This window comes from Micromesistius poutassou (assembly GCF_964030765.1).
Source record: "Micromesistius poutassou genome assembly, chromosome: 12".
NCBI classification, from domain to species: Eukaryota; Metazoa; Chordata; class Actinopteri; order Gadiformes; family Gadidae; genus Micromesistius; species Micromesistius poutassou.
The window spans coordinates 1,444,692-1,468,255 of NC_140282.1; the positions used below are offsets into that span (position 1 = coordinate 1,444,692).

Below are 23,564 nucleotides of genomic sequence, written 5' to 3' on the forward strand. Positions count from 1 at the left end.
GGCAACGCTTTTGCCCCGCCTATATCAGATACACCGATGTGATTGGTTAATGTTCTGGGCCAGGGGAATCGGAGAGTGAGTTTATTGCTCGTTCCCAGAGTGGCGCTGAGAAAATTCAAATTGTGCTCTCGCGAGAACTCTGATTTCCAGGGTAGCTATAGTGTGTGTGTGTGTGTGTGTGTGTGTGTGTGTGTGTGTGTGTGTGTGTGTGTGTGTGTGTGTGTGTGTGTGTGTGTGTGTGTGAACGCACGTCCAGGGAACATGATGAGGGCGTGCTGCAGCAGGCGGTCAGCGCTCTGCCGGTGCTTCTCCCTCTCCTCCTCCTTCGTCTCTTCCTCCTGGCTGAGGTGGAAGTGACACAGCGCCACGGAGAACGCAAAGTTGGGCAGCTGGGACAGGTTCCTGTGCTCCTGCGACGCGGACACACGCGCGCGCACACACACACACACACACACACACACACACACACACACACACACACACACACACACACACACACACACACACACACACACACACACACACACACACACACACACACACACACACACAAGGGTTTTTGAATTGTACTGCTACTGTTTCTTAGCTGCTAAACCATACACATGAACACAAACAAATATAGCCAAGGCATTTGTTCCTGCTCCTCGACAAGGAGCCTAGAGTGGGGAATCCATCCTTCTAGGGAGGGTGAGGAGTGCCATGATTGACACCCATAATAGTAGCTTTACAGGCAAACATTTCACGACCAATTTGAATTAGTATTGTCAAAAGAAAATGAGTATTGTCCATGGCGATTACATGCATACATTCATCCCACAATCCCACACGTAGATGTATATGTTTTGGCAACGTGGCTCCAGCCCGGCAGGTGGTAGAGGCCGTCTACCTCCCATTCCCACCAGATGGCGCCAGTGAGGCCATTAGTGCCGGTGCCAATTAATGAGATGCGGAGCACCTGAGGAGCAGGTGGAGCAGCAGGGCTTAAATGGCCCTGCTGCCCCCACTCGTTCAGGGTGTGGTTTGTGTGCGGAGAGACCGGTCCTCCTGGGTGACAGGATAACCCCCCCCAACTCCTCCCAGGTTTTTGGTTCTTTTGGAGTACTTTATGTTTGCCGTGAGTTAAAGTTCTGCTTTGGCTTAAGTCAGCTCCGGTGACTTAAGTCAGTCGGTGTGCTGATCGGAAGGAGGCGGGTCACGCGCCGTGCCGGGTTGCCACCATGTGCAAAACAAACAAAGCAGGAAAGACAACAATAACAACAACAACAACAACAAAACTCACCTCCCAGTCCTGATACAATCGGATTATGGAATGGTATTCCCTGGAGCGCAGTGCCAGAAAGTCGATGAGCAGCAGCATGCAGAAGGGGTCCGACTCTGGATCCAGGCTGGGTCGGGGGGGAACACAGGAACGAAAAGAGGAGCGAGCCGAGGTTCAGGCGAACACGTTTGACCAATGAGCAGACACACAAGAACGTGGGTCCAACAGCAATCAAATATGATCATGTGACCGCATCCAGCCATGACGTCATCCTGAGCAGCGACCCCCCCCCCCCAGCCTTGACCTCTGAGCCGGGACCACTTGCTGGGTCATCTGGTATGCTTATTATAATGTCGCCGGGGATTGCAGACTTCTAATAATAAGTTGTATTGTTGTGTGGGGCGGCATGTGGCTCAGGAGGTTTGGCGGATAACCGGAAGGTCGCTGGTTCGATCCCCGGACCCTGCTAGCTGAGTGTGGAGGTGTCCCCGAGCGAGACGCCCTCACCCTGACTGCTCCCGACGAGCTGCTGGTTGACATCGGTGTGCGAATGTGTGCATGAATTGGTGAATGTTAGGCAGGATTGTAAAGCGCTTTGGGCGGCCTCTGGTTAGAAGAGCTCTGCGTAAATGCAGTCCATTCACCATTTATTGATATCGCACTTTGTGACGACGTCAAAAACAAGCGAATACCAAATGGTTCAAACTTATATTTTTTGGAGGGTGTCCTGCCTTCTCCTCTGGGACTTACACAGATCCGCTCCGTAAAGTGACAGCGGTCTTGCTTAGCGAGAGCGCCAGAACCCCGCTGCTGTCACTGGGTGAGGAAGTCAGTGCATGGTACGCACAGCAGATCATGTACACAGCGTGATCGCGGCTTAAGATAGGTACGCCGTGAGCCTTACATATAGGATGACGTGCATGGCCCCAATTAGGGCCACGAGACCGGGCTTTTTACGATCTCTGATGACATTACAGCCCTTTGATGGGCCGCTTCTGGCTTGTGTGCTGACCTATATCAGTGCTGCGTTTGTCGCATTCAATGACGGTTTTATGATACAGCTGCCACTTGGACTACATACGTTGCCATGACTGGGGGTTTGTCCATATACAGGAGAGAACAACGTCTTGGGGCTGGTTACAGATGGACTGAGCATTGCGTTTGTGTGGAAGCATTATACAAGGGTTTATATACAACATGATATTTTTATCTTTGAAAGCGACAATGTTCACTCTGTAAATATATATATAAACAGGGGATTTTTGCAGGCTATAAAATGTCACTTTTAATTGTATAGTCATTAGCATTAGAAAAACCAGCTTGTTTACTACCGCATATACAACCGCAGTGTGATTGTATCTGTGTCATAAAGATCAAGGCGTTTTGGTGGCTATTCAGCGGGTAAAAATACTCGCCGCAACATAAGGGCCCTTTCTTTCACATCCTTTATTGATTGTATGACTTTTATTTTGGTAGGTTGTTCATCTTCGTCCACGGGTCCTCTGAATGTGAGAACAACGAAGGCCCTCATCCTTTCATGGTGTGACTTTTATTTTGGTAGGTTGTTGGTCTTCGTCCACAGGCTCTTGTTGACCTCTATATTGACCCTTTTCCACCGACAGTACCAGCTCAACTCGCCTCGACTTAGCCCGCATTTTCTTGCGTTTCGATCACCAACATCTGGTACCTGGTACTTTTTTTTTAGTCTCACCTCCGTCGAGGTTCCAAGAGAGCTGATCTGGTACTGTTGTGTGACGTAAACAGGCTGCCGGCCACTGATTGGCCAGAGAGCGACGCCACTGGACGAATAACGATGAGCGTGACGTCCGAGCCCGACGCCCGGCGTCTTTAAACACTACTAGCATCAGCGTTCAGTCAACAATAGTGATTGATCATTGAACACGGCAGGATCGGCGCGCAAGAACACGCCGTGGGCCGTGACAGAGGTGGAGTCGCTCCTGTGCGTAGCCCTGTCTGTTGATGTGTCGCGACGCAACACGCGTGGATAAGTACGTCACTGCAGTGTCGCACGCATGCGTGCCATGACGACCCGCCCACGTTGAAGAGGCACTTTATTCCAGATGGAAGCACGACGTGTGCCTGGAACCAAACAAAGTCGTGCCACGCTAAGTCGGTGGCGAGTTGAGCTGGTGCTGTCGGTGGAGAACGAGGCATCGTGACTGAGGTCCACAGGCCCCACATCCTTCATTGCTGGTGTGACTTTTATTTTGGAAGGTTGTTCACCCCCGGGCCCTCGCTCACCTCAGAACGCGGGGGCTTGACCGCGAGCCGCTTACCTCAGGATGAGCTTGCAGTACTCCAGCGCGGTCCGCGGGCACCCCCGGTTCTCCAAGAACATCATGTGCTTATAAAGAGCCAAGTAGAACGCCCTGTCAACACACAGGCAACATTACATAAGAAAGACATGTACATCTCTTCAGAGAAACAACCAACAGAGTGAGGCGGGGTGACACGGGGTGAGGCGGAGTGAGACATAGTGAGGCGGGGTGAGAGAGTGAGGTGGAGTGAGACATAGTGAGGCGGGGTGAGACAGAGTGAGGTGGAGTGAGACATAGTGAGACAGAGTGAGGTGGAGTGAGACATAGTGAGGCGGGGTGAGGCGGAGTGAGTCGGAGTGAGACATAGTGAGGCAGAGTGAGGCAGATGAGACAGAGTGAGACATAGTAGTGAGGCAGAGTGAGGCAGATGAGACAGAGTGAGACATAGTGAGACAGAGTGAGGCGGAGTGAGTCTGAACGTACCGGTTCTCCGGCCTGAGGAAGTCGAGCCTGCAGGTCCCTGAGGTCAGGCTGAACAACGGGTGGAAGGAACATTCAAAGCTGTACAAGGCTCTCTCTGCAAGGGAACCAACACACAGCGGAACACGTGAGACCGCTACCCGGGTAGGCCAGGGTTCCTCAAAAGGGGGTACTACTTCCCCTAGGGGTGTATTGAAGGGATTGCAGGGAGTACTTGGAGTACTTCCAAAAATGTGTAGCTTGGGTCGTTTTTATTATATTTTCATGTCAAATTATGTCAGCGTAATGCGATCAGTTGAATCTGAAAGCCACTGACATAAGAATGATAATCAAATGACCCTAGTGGGCATGCTAGAGGGGACATTCATCTTTCACATCTAAAATGTCCATCTACGTCAGGCATTTCAGCCCTTTCAACCCTAATACCCCTGTGGAGAGGGTAAACAACGCCTCATGGCCACGATGTCCTAAACTGACTCTTGATGAAGGAAAGTCTATCAGATAAGCAGTGGAAGTGAAGCGACTAATTATCGTATTTAGTTAAGTTGGAGAGTGGAAAGCCAAGTCACATGTTTGGGAATCATCGCTTTGAGCTTTGATGTGATTAAAATCTGTAAATGAAAGGGTTTTTTTTTTTACACAGTAAGATCTTTGAAGAATTGTTGAATAGTTCCAATGATTATTGAATAGTATTTACGCAGCTCAATCAATCGTTTGTCTTTTTGTGGTCTTTGACTTTGTATTCATGCCTTTGATTTAATCCTTGAAAGGGTGACTGACTGACTAGCGAGCTAGCCCCCACGGAATTCCCACACACTATGCCAAACTGCGCCTTCCGATGGACTAGTCCATTCTATTTAGGACACTATTGGATGGCTTTGTTCATTTTAGACACTATTCTAAAGAAACACAAATTGCCCTACACACAAGAGCCTCACCGATAAGTTCCCTGGCCATTTCTGGATCCTCGTGTATTCGACACACGTCCGACAGCTGCAGCAGTGAGTCGATGTGATAGGGGTTAGTGAGCAGCAGGGTCTGGAGAGAGCAGGGAGACAGAGACTAAGCATTTACTATGCTTAACAGATGCTAAAAACGGTTCACTATTTAGCAGATGCAGTGAATTCAGATATTCGGCGTAAAAGCTTCTGGCGAAACCAGAAGCTTTACGCTTGTAGCCAAGTTCCCTAGCCTTTCCTAAATCCTGCCTCCTAAATTTGGTATCAGCTTATCTCATTGAGATTGACACCCCTTTTACAGGGATTTGAATTGGCGTTAAACAGCGTATATGATGTATAAATAGTGGTTGCCCATTTATTACATAGGAGAAAAGGAAGTCTGACATAGTAATTGAGAAAGCATTATTATTATTATTCATCCTTGTTTGGTAGTGTGTCAACACTCTTGTATAAACCTCAACACAATCCTTTACACATTGGACAATATATAAATATATATATATATATACACGGTATGTAATGGATTAGGTTTAGCCCAAAAATAAAATAATAACATATATATCCCAAAACTAAAATTAATTATTTGATTTTTTTTACAAACATATTTTTTCAGCATATAAAATATACTTTCTAGTATATTCGAAGATATTTGAGTTGTGAAATTCTTACCAAAATGTTGTTGTTATTCATCGAGTCGACAGCATCCATGAACTTGAACTGTACTTGCTGGTAGTCTCGGCTGTGCTCGAAGGTAAAGTGATGAAGGCCGTCCTTTGATTGGACCAGGGACATGGAAATTCCTGCAGACCGATCACATGAAATCAAACTAATGTAGTAAACGGTCAAATACAGGAAAAATGATTTCTTTCATTTCTCCACAAGTCCGCAAGTGAAATTAAATAAGATATTTAGGTTCCTGAGGGATGTAATGCAAACAATTATTAGTATACAGTGGATAGAATCAAGCAACACATTAACACAACCCGATCTAATACTTTCACTGAATGTTATTGTGTTATGTTATAGGTGTTGGCATGAAATCTCTTTCCTTCTGCATATTAACATATCCCTATGTGATAAATCATCATGAAACCAAGCAATTTTATCATATATATATTCTTCCCATTGGTCAAAGCCTGAAATGTAATATGACCACCATAAGCATAATAAGGGATCAATCTTACAACATCAAAACATACACAGCATTCAGGGACAGATGGGCTACAAAGTCTTACTTTTACTTTGGTTAATTATGCAACAAAACGATGGCTCAAATAACCACTGCTGTAACATTAGTAATAACTAGATCAAAAGTGACGCATAGTGACTTCCGATGCATGCACAACTACGTTATTCTGTCCCCTAATCATGAACAAGCATGTCTTATGAATGTTCACTACTCCTGTTGACCTCTCAGCCAATTGACGTGGAGGACATTATTCAACATTCAGCTGGAATGTTGGCCTAAGTAGATAATAAGCAGCAATTATTGGAAAAGTATCTAAATGAGATAGGGTTAGAAAAAGGGCATCTTTCAAAAATGTTCCATATTGCTGCGGGTTATGTTATCATTTAACCACCGTCTGTACAGTCAACACTGATCTTAAGCAGAATCAAGCATCAAAAGCGTCTTTGAGTTTGCATCAAAGTGCAGAACTTGATCAATGTGGCAGTGTAACATTACCGGTTGCACAACCCTAGACTATCTCCCTAGACTCGCACTAGACTTCCACAGAATTCCATAGAATTTATTTGCATTTTGAGAAGTGCTCTTTTAATAAATTCGTCTCGTCTCCATAACCATCATCAAAATTAGCAATGAAAGAAGAGCAGATATTTAATATGTCATATGCCACCGTGATTTTTTTACCAACACAGCATTGGCTTGTTTTTGTGTGCAATAGGAAATCTATTAGTCTCGTTTAGATTCAGCTGCAGCTCTCTGAACTTTCCTTGCAGCAATATGCCATCAACCACTCACAGGCCATCATAAGGGGCTGTGTGACTACAAGGTGAGCAGGGCTTACCTGGGCGACTGAAGCGAGGCCAGGTGTCTTTAGGAACCGTCATCCAGGTGGTGCGGTGGTACTGCCTCTGTCTCTGCCGAGGCCTGCAATACACCGCCGATCAATAAGCGCGCGCACACACACACACACACACACACACACACACACACACACACACACACACACACACACACACACACACACACACACACACACACACACACACACACACACACACACACACACACACACACACACCAGCCTCTTCAAAGAGAACACTCATTAAAGAAAGAAGCGAATACCGCTGGTCTCCAAGAACGGCTCGCGCTCCAAAGTATCTCTTCAGCTCAGTTTCTGGATTCAGATTCCTGATGAAAGAAAACACACATTTTTATAATACACAGAAATAGTACTAGTCTTTCATTATCGGATAAGGCGGGAGTTAGACCTTAGAACACGTGTAGCAGAGGCCAGTTCGACCGCTCGCGGGTCTCGAAACCTGCCACCTCTCGAACTACAACAACACTACCGGCATGGGAGTGGAACGCTCTAACCACCGAGCTAAAAGCCCAGGCTTCTAACTCAGCGGCTAGAAGCGTTCTTAAGGCTAGGGGGGTGTGAGGATTTACCAACGTACTACCGCCAGCTAGCCCAGGCTAGTTGGCGTTACACATGTCCAGCCGATGTCTGTGCGACGTGTCCTCCTTACCTGTGCTCTACGTATATGGGGGACCGCCCGTCGGAGCCTCCTGAATGCTCGCTCTGCAGCGTGAGGCCGTTGGTGTCCTCTATGGTCTTCAGCAGGGCGTCGATGTCATCGTCTGCCACGTCCTCCTTTAAAAAAACAGAGCAAAGACAATCGCAGCAGTTGTAGTTTCCACGCAGGGTTGCCAAATTTAAAATCTCAATAATATAATGCTATGTAATAACATAATGTAATAATAACATTATTACATTAACATAACAGGGTCCGTGGATATTGGGTTGCGGGCAGGCAGAGTTGTTGACAGGGGGGGGGGGTGGTATGGGGTTGCGGACAAGCAGGATTGTTAACGGGGGGGGTTGTTTTGGCGTGACATTTGTTGCGTGTGCGTGAGAGTGTGAGATTGTTTCTGACAGCGTGAGTGTCACGCCAAGATGCGTGACAGTTGGCAACCCTGTCCAAGTAATCCATGGAGTATAATTATACACACGTTTCTAGAAAGGCAACACTGATATTGATACAACAGGAAATATAGATTGTTTTACAGCCAAGAGTATCAAACTAATAAATAACATCTTGACATTTTTCCGTTGGATGAAGAAAAAAAAAAAAGGGAATTTGAACTCTTACCTGTGTACCTGCCGGTGCACCCTTTTTATTTTTCTTCTTTTTCTTCTTTTTCACCCTGGCCCCACTCAGAGACTGGTGAAGACAGAGCATGTTATCATCATCAACATCAACATCACCGTAAAGTTTAGACAGGCTGCCCGGGAGACCCCGCCTTGTCGACACTTACGTTGGCAGAGTTTTGGTCCTGCAGCTGATCATCAACGCGCTCAGTGTCTTTGTCGTCGTGCGTGTCGTCGGTGTCCTCTGCTTTCTCAGCGTCGTCCTCCAGCGAGGACTTCTCCGCGTCACATATCTGTCAGGTGAGTGTTTCAAACACACGTTTATCGGACAGTGGAAGGTATAAGACCCGGGTGATCATTCTGAACAACGCAAACATTGCGAATCCAATGACGCACACATGTGTCGATTTCTGAAGTTGGTGATTCAATGACAAACACCAGGGGCAGTAGCGTTGTTTTGGAGCTAACAACAGTAGCCATCAGAGACAGAACCACCGCGTACTACTGTCCAGCTGACAGGCCGACACGTCCACGCATCTCGACAAATAGAAACCTTACCAACTCATAGATGTTACTCAGATTCTTCTGAGTCTTGTTCTTCTTTGCCTTGCGGTTGACACTATTTTTGGACGGGGGACCCACATCCTCCAGTGGTTCTTCTTCTTCATCCTCGGCAGCCTGGCCCAGCTCGTCCCCCAGGTCCCCCAGGTCCAGGGCCTCCTGGCCCCGCTGCTTCCCCTTGAGCCTCCGCAGAGCCCGGCTCGACATTATGCTTCTTCTTCTTCTCCTCCTCCTTCTTCTTGCCCGGACATAGGGCTTAAGGGCTCGGCTACTTGTTGGCTGGGTGTGGGGAGCTGCTAGCAGGCAGTACGTACGTACCCAGCAGCACAGTCAGCGGATTAGTGGCCGCCGTCGACGTCAAGTCCCCCGCAGTGAGCACCGCTCATCCGGGGAAACGTGGGACCGGATCGCTCGACAACCTCACGCCACTAAAGCCCGACCTGTCACCTTTCTATAGACGGTGAACACATTGTGTGTATCGTTTGTGTATCGCGAATTTTGCATTTTGGGGGGATTTAAAATGGAATATCGCATGGGCTTACAACAATGTGTGACACCTTTGGGGTTCTTGTTTTCTACGGTTTGGTGGTGTAACTCAGAAGTTCAAGCACAAAAAATAATTAAAAGCGATAGGGTCATTTGAGGCTTTTATTTTGACGGGGAGGCGGTGGATCCAGCGCGGCCGGTGTCTGCAGCTTGACGACGTGCGGCTGCGCCTGAATGTTGACATAACATAAGCGATTCTGATTGGTGCAGAGCGCTTCTTCTACGGATCATGTTTTAGTTTGTTTGTCGATCACTTGGTTCGTTGAGGAACAGCGCCCTCAAAGGGTATAACACGGGTACTGCTGGCACAACATGCTGCACGTCCTATAATGTAAACATGACTGAAAACTGTCATATAAATGTTCTTTTAGACAGAAAGATTAGAGATAGATTGATGGATATACAACATTTAACAATATAACATACAGCTCAACATATAATTAAGTGAAAAATGTACCATCTTAAAATATAATAAAAATATACCATAGAGACCCAAGAGAACGATTTCTGGCAATTAGAGGCATCGAAACTACAACAGTTAACAGGCATCTCCTTCTTAAATTACTTGTATAATTGTGTATACGCCAGCCTTTAGTGCAGAAAATGTAAAGAGCGTATATGAGGAAATTGTGAGAAAGTTCTACAGGAAGCAACAGGATATTTTCAAAGGTCAAGATTTCATCAGTCCATTCTTGAGATCAACACGTATAACAACCACACTAGTGTATCATGTTTATAATCGGGATAACAAGTATTACAACTTTCCAGTAATTCACAATTTTTGTCAATTATATGCATTATTACATCTTTAATTTGTGGCATAATTCACAGTGACAATATGTCTCACCAAACACCCTTATGTGAGACGTTATTTAATAGTGCATGTGCCAGGGCTAAGCAATAAGAGGGGAACTTTATTAAGCTGGACTTGAAAGTAGAAGATTAAATGTACCGTTGGATTTCTCTACAGTTAATTTATTTAGAACTGAAGTACTCTTTAGCATAATGACTATCAATACACAATTATAGATAGTAATAATTGTAAGGTATGGAGGATATATACGTACATTATACCAGTTTATTTAAACTAAATACATGATTGAGAATATATGCTGTTCTGTATTATTGTGCACAGTAAAATCCCCAGAAAATGCGATTGAAAACGATCAAACTTAACCCTTGAAGCGCTTCATTCAAATGACCACAGCTGGTGCGAAAGACATCATTTCCCCATGTCTCGTCTTACCCAATTAACCCTAAAAGGCAGCAAATAACGAAGCAGCAGGCAGTAACATTCAGTTCACCTGATCTGATCTACCTTTAAGATAAGGTCCTATCCCTATCCACGTAGATACATCCCTCGTGTAAACCCTCTTTACAAATACGTATTCCTGTGGGGTTTGTAACCACGTTTTGCTCTTCTAGCTCCCGGAAATATAAAATATAATAAAATATAACTGAACTATAAAATGATCTCAACTGTACAAGAGTAGGAAAATAGTTGAAGGGTAAATATTCCTCAGACTCATCTCAACACATTCCCTCATTAAAGCAACTACCCCCCCGGAGAAAGGGACGGTTGGAAAGCTTTTCATTCCTCGTTGGTGGTCACGCTGATGGGGTTATCGTAGGCCGCTCCCTCCAGGTCCTCCGCCCGTTTCCTGCGCATCTCCGCGGGGGGTCTCGGAGGGGGGTTCTGAGGGGGCTGCTTGATGCTTTCCCCGACCGCCTTCCGGGTCTCCGTCCGGGGAAGGATGGGCTCCCATTTCTCCCCTCGTACGGCAGCCTGGCGTGAGAACAGAACGCGCGGCTCACAGGTTAGTGCTCGTGTTGGCTGGCCTCACCGAATGACTAGGATTACAGTCATTCAGTGAGAGAGACCGAGTCATTCAGGAGATAATGATTAAATTAACCTCACATTGAATACGAATTATACCACCGTAATCCCAAACCCTTTCTGAAACCATGAGAAATTTAATTACTTTCCAAATTAGCTTTTTGGTTGGTTTATAATCCAACAATAGTACAATAGACTCTCACACCCGTGTCAGTTGAGTTTCCCAACACCCGCCCAATGTCTCAACAATTTCCACTGGAAGATTACAAAGGCCTCGTTACCATTTCCTCGTTACCATTTCCTCGTTGGTCTATTTACTTCATGCCCGGTCTTACGAAACAGCTGACACACACAACAGTTGACCCATTCCATTTCCCGATATGAGAAGTAAAATATCACCCAGGTGCACGTACCCCCAGGTAGATAAGACTGGCAATCCCCAGACACACACAGCCAAGGACAGTGGCGAGCATGAATCCCGCCGGCACACATATCCTAAAACAGAGAGGAGGACAGACAGAGGGATCAGAGGAGAAGACCAGAGAGACGGTCAATGGACTGCATCTACCTGTGGCCACTCTGAGTGCTCCGGCCCTTAAGGGCTGATTATGGTCCCACGTTCACCCTCCTTGTGTCCACCGCGAGGGCCTGACGTGCACCCACCTCCCACTCAATTGTAACCTACCGTCGAGGCGACGCAGCAGCAAAGGGCTGTGATTGGTCCGCTCACTAAAACCCAACGCAGAACCAAAACAGGTTCTGCGGGGTCTGCGGGGTCCTTGTGTTGCGTGAACGCGGGACCATAATCAGCTCTTTAGGGTTCGGGCTCTTGCTCAGGGACTCCTCGACATTTAGCTAGGGAGGAGCCAGGGGATCAAACCAGACAACCAGCTCTACCCCTTGAGCCACACGCGAGGTGCTAATAATAATCATAAGCCAGCCACACAGTGAATGTTAATTCATATTCAGACTCTTGCGAGTGAAACCAAGGTGAAACCAAGGTATTGGTTTCACTGGCATTAGGGGGACAAAAGAAAAAAAAAAAGCATTCAAGCCTAAAGCTATTCACACTTAGGGTGGCAGCTAGGACACATCTGGAGGTTAATGGAAACACAGGGAAACCCCTGTGAAACCAAAAGTGGCACTCACGCTGCATGTATGAACGCTCTGACATAGTAGTTCCTTGTCACTGGCCCAAACGCTTTCACACACACTGTAAAGCAGTACTGGCCCCTGGAAGACAAACGGTACACGTACATCAGCCAGTCCTTGAATCATTATTTAAACGACTCACGTACCATATTCAATTAATAGTGACTATAAATAGATGACACCACTTACGTCCGCGCCACACTAGTGCCTTTGTTTTTCTTTCCTCTTGGGTATTCCAGCAGGCACACAAAAAACCCCGCAGCTCTGACTGTCTGTCAAGGTTATTACCGTTCTGGTTGTAGATCATATGTATGCATACGTTATATTCCTGGATCTAGTTAGTATTATTTAGTTCATATTATTATGATTATGAAGTTATTATTAGCTTATATACCTTTTTATTCCTACACCTAAAATGCCTAGCCCCAGCTGGTACTCTAGTCATTTAGATGCTTATCTCAGGATAGTGTCATCTTAGTGCATAGGAAATGGTTCTTCAACTTGTAACCTAGGTCTTTTTTTTTTGGGGCAAGAAACGTAACCTACACAATTCTTATGGTGATAGGCGGATATGCTCTGTTCCTTGCCTTACAACCAACTGCGCAACACACAAGTTTTTTTAAAAATAAAAAAACATTAATTCATTCAACATTAGTAAGTTTTATCTATCAAAGGATACATTGCATAGGCAGCATACTCCCATCCTCTAAACGTTCCGGCCACCCCCACTATACCACCAGTAAGGAGAACTGAAACAAGGAAACAGGAAGACACAACTATTTGATTCATTTGAAACAAACACACTCGTGTCAATTCAAAAGTGAAACATTTGATATGGTTTCGAATCCTCGCAATTTTATCCTCGCATTACAAAAAAAACTTTAAAAGAAAAACGGCTTTAAAGTCTTGACCACTTGACCATGGAGACATGATTCTGCCGATCACTATACCATCACTACTGTTTCACTGATAATAAAATAAAATGTAAAATATTAAGGCAAAAAGTGTACTTACTGAGTCCTGCTGCGAGGGCTTGTTCGTTGGCCCACATGGCCCATTCTATTTTCCCCATCGTTTTCTAAACACTGCGGACCCTGTCAAGCGTCAAGCAGCAGCAGTCTATTCACTCCAAACCAGAAAGTTTGGCCATGCAATGAGGAAGTTTCTCATTTAACAACAAAAGGAAGGTATGGATGGGCGGACCGAATGAGTTCGCCGCCCCTTCTTTGGCTACGCGTCATTTCCGAATAGTGTGATCGCTGTCGAGATAGGACCATAAAGATATGTCTATATGGCTGGTCTCACACGGGTCCATTACATAATAAAACTGTGTTCAGATATAATACAAGCATCCAACAACATCACACACGAGGCAGAGGACTTAATAACATGTGGTTTTTATTATACAACAAAATTATTTTAAAAACTTTTTTTTAAATTTCAAAACAAATTCATAACAATGACTTATCTTACAATTCTGTACCTGACTAGTGTTATAATCATACAACATCTCCATATTGCTATTAAACATATATTTTCTCTTTCAGATCCATAGTAAAAGCACAAAAGTTCTTAAAATATCCAAAAATCCCTGTCTTTTAAATGTGACTACAGCTATAGCGGCGTGTGGCGTCGACTCCCAGCTAGACGTTGTTCTTCGGTAGCCCGTCAGATCCAAGCAGGTGCTGCGTGGGGTCCTCCAAAACCCGAGGGCCGGGCCCCGCCTGCGACACACACACACACACACACACACACACACACACACACACACACACACACACACACACACGCAAACAGGGAACCCTTTACACTACTTGTTTTGAAACAGTGCAGTCCGTTAACGCAGACACAAGAACACACGTCACGCACTGTAATGCAATTCCAATACTGTTGAGGTACTGTTGGGGTCGGCTTAGCTAAGGAGGTAGAGCAGGTTGACTCGTAACCCGGAATGTTGCTAGTTCGATCCCCGGCTCCTCCTAGTGTCGGTGTGTCCCTGAGTGAGACGCTTAACCCTGACTGCTCCTGATGAATCATGTCAATCATGAGTCAATGATTGACTCTGCTGTCGGTGTGTATTCACCGTTGTGAAGTCGCTTTGGATAAAAGCGTCTGTTAAATGCCCTAGATGTAAATGTGGGCATGTCTCTACCTTGGTGCTGATAATGTAGCTGATTCCCTTTGACATCGGCTCCAGGCTTATGGCATTCTTCAGCTCCTCTGAAATCTCTACCGGTTCAACCTGGAGACCAGTTAAAAACCTGTAGAGGAAGGGCACAGACCAGTATCACTGAAGGCTCAGTTGTGGTTCCACGTCGACGCAACACAATGACCACGCAGACGCTTCGACGCAGTCGACTGATTTTAAGAACACCTGCGGACCAATCACAGCCCTTGCTGCTGCGTCGCCTCGACGGAACGTTACAATTTTCGGGAGGCGCGCACCATGCCCTTGAGGTGGACGCAAGGAGGGTCCGCAAGGACGTAACAGGTCCGTGGACCCCCTTGCGATGCGTCGACGTGGATCCATAACTAAGCTTTAACACATCAGGGAGGACCTTGTACTGCAGCTAGGTTAAAGGTCCCATGACATCCCACCAGGTGTGCTGTGATTAGCACACCTGGTGGGATTAAATCTGGCTGTTATGACATGACCCCCTAGCATAAGCTTTAGGTAGCTTCTTCGGGGACCAGTTCACGTGCATGACATTTCTTTATTGTCTCTAATGTCTACGTATCATGTATGTGAAATTCGAATCATTCAAATCATTCGAAAACATCACAGGTGTGCGTGTCCACCTAGATGTATGACGGGTAGATGAGCAACGTTTGCTACAGTCCACACTGGGTAGGCGGCTGGTAGACCGATCTATCCAGCACACATCTAGGTGGACACGCCCACCTGTGATGTCATAACAGACAGATTTTCAAGGTTAAGGTTAGGTGATGTGTTAGCTGCTCACGTTTTCCCATTGCTGTTGTCTGGAGGGAAGACGAGGCGAACCACCTGGAGGAACTCGGCAACGTGTTGCTGCAGAGTGTAGATGACCGCGTTCGGGCCAGCATCGAACGTGTAGGCCACCTAGGGAAGCGCACACACACACACACACACACACACACACACACACACACACACACACACACACACACACACACACACACACACACACACACACACACACACACACACACACACACACACATGAAACAGTTCACTACAGTTAATTTAAGAGAAACCCCCCAAAAAGCTGACATTAGACTTCAAACTGCTAACATACTAAAGACCATATTCTCACCCTTGCGTCACCGTAGTGCCGGTTGTACTGATGCACCAGACCGATGACGTGCCGCGACACGGCGTTGAGGTAGAAGATGGGAGGGAAGGTGTCCAGGCAGGTGGCGTGGAACTGGTTACTGTCTCTCATGGTCAGCTCCGCAAAGGTCGCAAAGTCCCTCTTCTGCACCGCCTCGATCATCTGCTTCATCCTGTCTGGGACCACAGCCTCGGCTCGGTGCTACACAGAGACACACATGGGGAAGGGTCACCGGCTACACATGGGGAAATTACTGTGTTTGCCCAAATCGAGGGTAATCCTGATTCAAGTGACCTTTTTTTTTTTCAGAGGAATGACCAAAGCATTAGTGTTTGAGGGACAATGGTAGTACCTTAAGGAGGCTGCTGGTTTCAACGCTGGTTTGCATGCCGGCGGTGCTGCCCACTGGTTTGCGCTCAGCACTGGCCTGCAACCGGTAATGTGTTCAGTGAACAGCTTATTGGGTTTACGTGGGGTATCGGTTTTATTGTCATGTGTCATTATTATACACAGCATGTTCGACATCTTTGCAATTGCAACTGCTTGAGCACACGCACGCACACACACACACACACACACACACGTACCACCAGTACAAGGACTCTGAGGTCGGGCCAATGGGACTCTGGCTCCACTTGCTGGGCAACACTGTCCTTGCCGTCCTCTCGCTCGCCCATGATCCACTGGACGAATCCTCCGTACATACTCCTACAGGCACTGCCAGAGCCCTGCCTCGCGATGCCGGACAACTCCCCCTCTACACCGTACACCTGTGCCAATGTGTACACTGTGTGAGTGTAGAGCGAGAGAGAGAGAGAGAGAGAGAGAGAGAGAGAGAGAGAGAGAGAAAGAAAGAGGGTTAGTTACCACGCAGTCTGGATTGATCGTGTTGTTATGTGTGAGCGCTCTCTTTAATGTCATACTGATAACACATTTTACGTGTGTTGAACATACCGATTGTACATCCTACAGCGTAAACCTCTCTCTTACCCAGACAGGCGAAGCCAGCGGCAGAGGAGGCCAGGCCAGCCGCCGTGGGAAAGTTGTTGACCGAGCAGATGTGGACTTTATGGGACAAGCAGCCCACGTCCACACCGGAGTCCCCATCATTGCGCCTCTTCCTTGCAAGCCGTCTAACTGATGAGGAAACGACAACATTATAGTCATGTCAAGTGGTCTTTTTTTTTTGTGTGTGTTTTCACACAAAAAGGAAGGATCCACCATCACCAAGACTTACTTTCTCTGAGACAGGACTGTAGTCTGGGGTGGTTAATGTCCTCCTCTTTGCCATTGAGCCAGATACGATCCTCCTGAAATGATCTGCATGATGCTACTGTCGTTGTAGTTTTTAGCTGAAAGAATGGAGGGATTAGAATGATCTTCGTAAGCGTTAACCCTACATTTCCACTTTCACAAAACTGTTGTAGTTGCTATTCTACACTTTTTATATACTATACCACAGGCGTTTAGGTAGCTGAAACTGAACAAAGTCAGTAAGTTGTGACTTCCATACCTGATCTTGATCAAGTGTGACACTCAGGGATGAGTTGATGGGTAGAATCAAGCCCTCATTTCTTTTCCCCCCTGTGTGCAAAAAAAAGTGATTATTATCCTGGAATACAATAATAATCGTTATATTATATGCATGACACATAGTTTTAAGTTAAAATGTATTGTGACATTAATGCATGGCATCAATAAAATTTCTTTAAAAAAGGTTGCATGTCATTATGTTGAGAATACATGTGACACTTACAGTATTTGACAACAGCTATATTGACTGGCGCAGTGCAAGTCACGGTTGCTGGCTTGACGACAGAGTCCTTAGGCATGGTTAACGATTAGTACAGACGATAATAGTTTAATATCTGAACATACAAGTATCTAAAGTAGCCCCTGTAGTCCTCCTTTCATTGAAGCGTTGTAGTACCGAACAAGTTTAGCATCCGCACACAACAGGAGCTGCTTTACAAATCTCTCTCGCCATTGGTTAGGGTTTGACGTACGGCTGAACTAAGCACCAATCACTGCAAGGCCGCCTATTTGAGTCGCTGTCTGGGCCAATGAGAGCCATCAGACCACAGTCAGGCGAATGGGGCAAGGTAGAGGACGGGTCCAATTCGGTTTATGAATGGTTTACGAATACGATTGAGATTATATCTAAATATAATAGTATACATATGAGAATTATATTAAAACCCCTTTTTATGAAGACAGCTTACCAAGATTCATTAGTATCACTGCTTTAATAGAATAGACTGCATAGCCGGCAGCAGTAGGCTGTGTTAAACAATAACAACGTTTGCATTAGGCTTTTTTTTTATTTATGTAAACCATGTGTTACACGAACAGAAAGAAACAAATGTATAAAAGTGCTTTATCCATGTTTCATGGAACTGGAGCACTGCTTGACGCACACATAAACAGTATTGACATCCGATCACCGAAAAATACTTCAGCAACCATTTGTTTAAGCATTTCTCAAACTGCGCAGAAACAAAATAAAAAGAAAGAAAGGCCTAACACAGCAAAATGAACATAAGCAAAATTTGAAGTTCAGGAATTGTTACCAAGAAATATTATGTTCGGTCAAATTAGGAAACAACATATGCTATGGCACATTTGCTAGCAAGAGACCTCAAAGGGTAAACTTGCCTGTGTTTGCAAAGGCCCTATTTTTGAAATCAATGTCAGGATATCTATTCTTTCATCTTACTTAGTAATCCATGACCAACCAGCGAAGTCTGAGGTCATGGTTCAGTGGTGAGAAAATAGTGAACTATAGAACTATAGAACTATTAACAGAGTCCCACGAAGGCAAAGGTACTCCTGCAAGATGTTCTTCAGAGCTTCTGGTTACTACGGACAACTCATTCATCCTCATCGTCGTCAGAATCCATCACCCTTCGCCTGTTGAACTGGAATATGAACAAAGAAATAAGAAATATTATAAACAGTCGGGGAAAGTCCTGGTTAGTCGGTGCATATTAATATTGTCCACCATGTTTCGGATCACACCAGGTGTACTTACCGTCACCTTTGTCGTCTTGTCCGTTTGCTGACTGACTTTCTCGAGGATCTCAATCAAGCCCGACTCTGTAATCTGTTTTGAGTGGAGATACGCATCATGAGTTACATATTGACTGTTGACCGGGAGGTACATAACGATAGATTGTCACTGGTAGTAGTCTGAAGAGCCTCCATCTTGATACCAGGTGGATCAGATAGAGCGGGCGAAGGCTATAATTAAAAACTATCATTACACCCATGATCACCATTTTAATGACAATAGCCAAAATAGTTTGTATAAGAGGAAATGAAAGTATGTTATGAAACCCAGACAGAAGTTTGAACTTTCCACCTTTGACTACTATGATTTGCACATGGCAATACAATAAATGTTTCCTCTGCATTGTTCCAAGAACCTAACCCTTTCATGCAGTCTTACCCTGCAAAGTTTTCCTCTATTTTTGAACGGAAACAAGGATCGATAATAATGGAAATCTGCAGTGGCAATTTTCCTGCTCAAGTCCAAGTGAAGCGAGTTCTATGGCGACTGGCTTCCATCAGTGCATCACATCACGGACGTCTGCTGGACTGGGCCTTGGCCAGTCTATTCCAGCATTGCTATGCCATGTGTGAAAGGGCGCAAGACGTAAATCTTCCAGAATGTAGCTGCATGTGTGAATAGTGAATATCACTAGTGGTGCCTGAAAGGCTAACCCAGTAATTTACCGGGAATGCACTTAAAAAAAACAGATCCACCCGTCATCTCACCTTTCCCCCCAACTTGCCGTAACGAGCCATTTGGATAAGGTAGTTCTCCACCGCCTTGGCCTTGTCAGGCTTCACCATAGCCAGGTTGCTCACTGAAACATCAACAGTATAATTATATTATTATTTTGTTTCACGAGAAGGATGTGATCACATCTCATGTATCATCACAATATTATTTACGATTTTATGATCACGACAATATATAACAAAAGAATATCCATTCATGGAGGATTACAGGTATTATGTAAGTCCTTTGAGGGACACATAATAAACATGGGAATATCTAATGTATACAAATTTGCACATTGAGATGTATACCAATATGTTTTCAGACTAACACAAGAATTTGACAAATAGTTACACCTATTTTTGAGTTATTGCAGGAAATCATTTCCTACATAACATGAGACAAAAAAAAACATCATAACTCTGTGATTATCAGACACAACACTAAGTCTAATGAACCTCAGTTCTGTTCACCAACAGAACTTAAAATAACAAAACGTCAGCACTTACATCTGCCACGGGCAGACTGGTCTAGAACTTGGGCCAATATGGAGTTCCTCATCTCTGTATCCCTGTAGGAGAAAGGTGACAACAGCATCATTAACACAGCCTTTCAGACCCTCATCAAGCATATCAGCACATGCAATCATGGCTCACTGGATGGGATAAAACAAATACCTCTGCTTGGCCTCCTGCTGTCCTTGTTGGTCATTGGAACCACTCTAAAAAACAGGTGAAAATAGACCGTCATGATATAGGTAGATCCAATTAACTTTATTATTAAGTGCATTCTTAATAAAAGTCTGTAGAATGTAGACAGGTGTTCTACATTTTATTTATTATATACTAGTTACATGCAAATGATACCGTTGACTTAACTTGGGCATGCCTATACGTTGCTGTATCTCTTAACACACGTACGATCCAACAGCAAGTTGGGTGTGATTGAATAAAAGTACATATTGAAGATTGGACTAAACTGTCTGGGGTTCCTATCTTGCAATGTGGGAAAATACTCAACAGTGATGTCCAATGTTGCATCATAGAAGGTGTGACAACGAATTAATACACCAACTAACCCTAACCCCTAATCATAACCTTTTCATGGATGGATTTGAATACATATATATGGATGGATGGATGGGAATACATATAACGTAGGCCCTAAGGCTTAATGCAAGTATTATTGTCTACAATAGAAAGGGTCTAACATGACTCTGGGCTTATGCTGTAAGCTGCCCTGCTGGAAGGCGTGTGACTGTCTGTGTCCAATGCTTTCATAGCATGAGTCTGTCTTTTATGTTTTGGGCAGGACTCGCAGTTAAGTTAGTCAACGGGATCGATGCGGTATTAAAAACGAGACACCTGAACAACACTGCATGACAGACAGCATGGACAACACGGGCAGCATCTCCTTTTATAGGACGCGCTAAATGGGGTCGCGTTGCCTCCTCCTTACCCCGTGTTTCGCCTGCAGTTCGGACATTCTCTGCCTCCTGATGGCTTCCAATTCATCGTCTGCCATGTTCAGTTTTACTTTACACGCCGCAGAACAAACAATGCGTGTTATAGAAGGCGATAACTAGGTGGAAAATACACACAGGGTGAGTTAGGGTTAGGCCCCCTTTCTTCCAGTGATTTCCTTCGTCTGGACAATGGTCGGGTTGTGTAACAGTCGTTCGGGGGCACTACCGCCCCCTACTGAGCCGGAGCCAGGAGCACAGGCACCATAGAGGAACAGCAGCATTTGCAATGCATTTTTTTTGAGGATTTGACGCCGTTGTGAATCATCCAACCAAATGTCCTTCGAAATTGCTTTTTTTTTTAATATATATATATATTTATTGATCTACCACACTGAAAAATGTTTAACCAACGCAATCTGTTTGTTATCCATGGGGTTCTTATCAAACATTGCACTAGAGATAGGCCTACCCCAAACTATCGTCCAGTGTTAGGTATAGGTAAATTGCAGGCAAAAAAAAGAAACATTTTAGGAGCAGATTCTTGACATGCAACAATCGAAAGCTGTATCATATCTGTAATATTTATGTTAATCTTTGCCAATACAATTTGTAACAGAGAGAATAACATAATTCCTTCAATGAATGTGCATATTTGTATTCTATTTTTGCCAGAGTTTAGAAAATTGACCTTTAGGCGAATAATATATATTGTACTCTTATTCAGTATACATACATACATATGCAATGATACATCGTCATAGGAGAGATTCTTGATGGTGAAGAAAGTCTAATATAGTTGTCAGGTAAACATTTCTTAATAAATGCAGTATAATCTGCATCTCAAAATATGGACAGAGAATTGGGAACAAACTATACAAGCGTAATTCATCAATCATTTATCAGAATTAGAGGACGATATCAGAATATATTTGAGGTAAGCATAACCCTAGTTCTGGTAAATCAGGGTCTTTTCCCTGTCGGTGGACTCTAGCTCCCCCTGTAGGTACTGTAGGAGAACCGACTGAGAAGCAGAGGGATATGGAACTTATCCGCTGGGTTTCTTATAGTGAAGACAATCTGTAACAAGGAAAAAGATGGAAATTACACAGAGGCCAATCATTCTCCAAAAAAAATCCACACTGCAAAGCACGAACAGTTATTTGTTGTCGTGTTGCTTTGCTCAAGAAAAACAGCAAAGCAAGGCAATTACATGTTATGCACAAAAATGTAATATGATTATAGTTATCTAAATGTCGTAACACAACCACATGCGATGTTTTTACCTCGACGTAAGGATAAAAGCTTTCTTCACCGAGACCCCCCCAGTACTTAGCGGTGTCAAAGTGCAGTTTGTACACCCCGGGAGTAAACAGTTCCCTGGTAATGAGACCCGGGCACCGGCCGTCGGAATTAGTTAACCTGTTGAGAAATACATCATTTAGAAGGTTTTACTGCTGCGGTGCAATGCCACTACTGAAAGGACTGAGTCCCTTTTCCTTCTTGGGATGTTACCCCGTGGTCATCAGACTCCAGGCAGCGGCTGAAGAGTCCTGTTTGTAAAGCAGGATGGTCATGTCGGACCCTGGGACGCCCATCGCGGTGTTCAGCACATGCGTAGTCAGTGGACTGCCAGGTTGGGCCATTGCTCCACACTAAAACAAACAAGGGACACTAGTTTGCAAACGTAAGATGATCAGATACTGTATAGACTGTACATCAAGGCGTATAAAGCAACCAAATAGCCCATAAGCAAGTATTTAAAACGTAATAGCTGATTCATTAATAAAATAGACATTGATGCATCTGTGGGCCTACCTGGTTGATTCGTTAATTGATCAAGAGAGACACATGACTAAACACAACAATGAGAACCAAGAAATGACCGAAGTAGCACTACGCAACCAGTCGTTCTACTTAAAAAGGTTTGGTATTCAGCGTAGTAGCACTTACGTTACGCTATGAGCACTTCCTTATACAATTAAATAAATAAATAATAAAAAATAATAGAAGCCCCTCCCAGCCAATCAGAATCAAGCATTCTTAAACGAAGTAGAATAACTCAAACTAACTGGCATGCATTCCAAAGGAATGCTTCACGAACGAACTACAAGTTAACCATTCAGAACAACGCTTACCGGGTTTGCAGCCACAATCTGACTGGATAAATTGCGCACTCTCCGAGCAGCGCTCATGTGCATAAATTAATCTCACGTCAAACCCGCGGAACTGTCTTAACCGAGAGTCGATGGTTCATTTACACCAATTTAGTTTCAGATCACTGGTGTAGGCTCTCAAGAGTGTGCACCATGGACGAGCAGAGCATGTCATTCAATCAATGGCCACGCTGCTTACCTCCTCTTCAAACAACACAATGTTGCAGTTGTGCAAGATCTCAAAGTACGACAAGTCAATCGTGATTGGTTGGGGATAAAATGAATATTTATGAGTTACAAGTTCTAAACAACGCCTGCTGCAGGCATCTAGTCGATTCTCAATCGATCAGGGTCTCACTATTCTGAATCGCATAGCCTACAATATATACTTGGTTAACTAGGCCTTTATGTCAAAACTAACATAATAGTGCAGAGTCA

General features: G+C 44.8%; 5 protein-coding genes across 5 annotated transcripts in view; all 5 read right to left on the reverse strand.

Annotated features, from left to right (window-relative positions):
* tcf25 (TCF25 ribosome quality control complex subunit) overlaps positions 1–9,219 on the reverse strand; it is a 15,599-nt gene extending 6,380 nt beyond the window's left edge. The window contains exons 1-12 of the mRNA XM_084475862.1: positions 8,873–9,219; positions 8,482–8,607; positions 8,316–8,387; positions 7,692–7,816; positions 7,285–7,350; positions 7,004–7,086; positions 5,646–5,776; positions 4,956–5,055; positions 4,021–4,114; positions 3,556–3,648; positions 1,280–1,385; positions 251–410 (exon numbers count right to left, since the gene is read on the reverse strand). Coding sequence (XP_084331988.1) covers positions 251–410; positions 1,280–1,385; positions 3,556–3,648; positions 4,021–4,114; positions 4,956–5,055; positions 5,646–5,776; positions 7,004–7,086; positions 7,285–7,350; positions 7,692–7,816; positions 8,316–8,387; positions 8,482–8,607; positions 8,873–9,082 — 1,366 coding nt within the window. The 5' untranslated portion in view covers positions 9,083–9,219. The remainder of the gene's footprint in view (positions 1–250; positions 411–1,279; positions 1,386–3,555; positions 3,649–4,020; positions 4,115–4,955; positions 5,056–5,645; positions 5,777–7,003; positions 7,087–7,284; positions 7,351–7,691; positions 7,817–8,315; positions 8,388–8,481; positions 8,608–8,872) is intronic.
* A 601-nt stretch (positions 9,220–9,820) lies between these two features.
* Positions 9,821–13,563, reverse strand: cyba (cytochrome b-245, alpha polypeptide). The gene is made up of 6 exons (XM_084476226.1): positions 13,425–13,563; positions 13,090–13,159; positions 12,600–12,674; positions 12,408–12,491; positions 11,672–11,753; positions 9,821–11,207 (listed from the first exon to the last, which is right to left on the reverse strand). Exons 1-6 carry the CDS (start codon positions 13,480–13,482, stop codon positions 11,013–11,015), a joined length of 564 nt encoding a protein of 187 aa, XP_084332352.1. The 5' UTR covers positions 13,483–13,563; the 3' UTR covers positions 9,821–11,012.
* A 227-nt stretch (positions 13,564–13,790) lies between these two features.
* On the reverse strand, positions 13,791–17,667 carry mvda (mevalonate (diphospho) decarboxylase a). Its single transcript, XM_084476302.1, has 10 exons — positions 17,481–17,667; positions 17,238–17,308; positions 16,962–17,076; positions 16,715–16,861; positions 16,312–16,511; positions 16,077–16,151; positions 15,707–15,925; positions 15,374–15,492; positions 14,563–14,671; positions 13,791–14,134 (listed from the first exon to the last, which is right to left on the reverse strand). The coding sequence occupies exons 1-10, from the start codon at positions 17,554–17,556 to the stop codon at positions 14,054–14,056; spliced, it is 1,212 nt and encodes a 403-aa protein (XP_084332428.1). The 5' UTR covers positions 17,557–17,667; the 3' UTR covers positions 13,791–14,053.
* A 328-nt stretch (positions 17,668–17,995) lies between these two features.
* pdcd5 (programmed cell death 5) lies at positions 17,996–21,152 on the reverse strand. The gene is made up of 6 exons (XM_084475740.1): positions 20,967–21,152; positions 20,186–20,229; positions 20,018–20,079; positions 19,502–19,593; positions 18,756–18,827; positions 17,996–18,642 (listed from the first exon to the last, which is right to left on the reverse strand). Exons 1-6 carry the CDS (start codon positions 21,030–21,032, stop codon positions 18,595–18,597), a joined length of 384 nt encoding a protein of 127 aa, XP_084331866.1. The 5' UTR covers positions 21,033–21,152; the 3' UTR covers positions 17,996–18,594.
* A 388-nt stretch (positions 21,153–21,540) lies between these two features.
* uraha (urate (5-hydroxyiso-) hydrolase a) lies at positions 21,541–23,310 on the reverse strand. Its single transcript, XM_084476304.1, has 4 exons — positions 23,109–23,310; positions 22,486–22,625; positions 22,257–22,392; positions 21,541–22,050 (listed from the first exon to the last, which is right to left on the reverse strand). The coding sequence occupies exons 1-4, from the start codon at positions 23,169–23,171 to the stop codon at positions 21,961–21,963; spliced, it is 429 nt and encodes a 142-aa protein (XP_084332430.1). The 5' UTR covers positions 23,172–23,310; the 3' UTR covers positions 21,541–21,960.
* Positions 23,311–23,564: the final 254 nt, after the last annotated feature.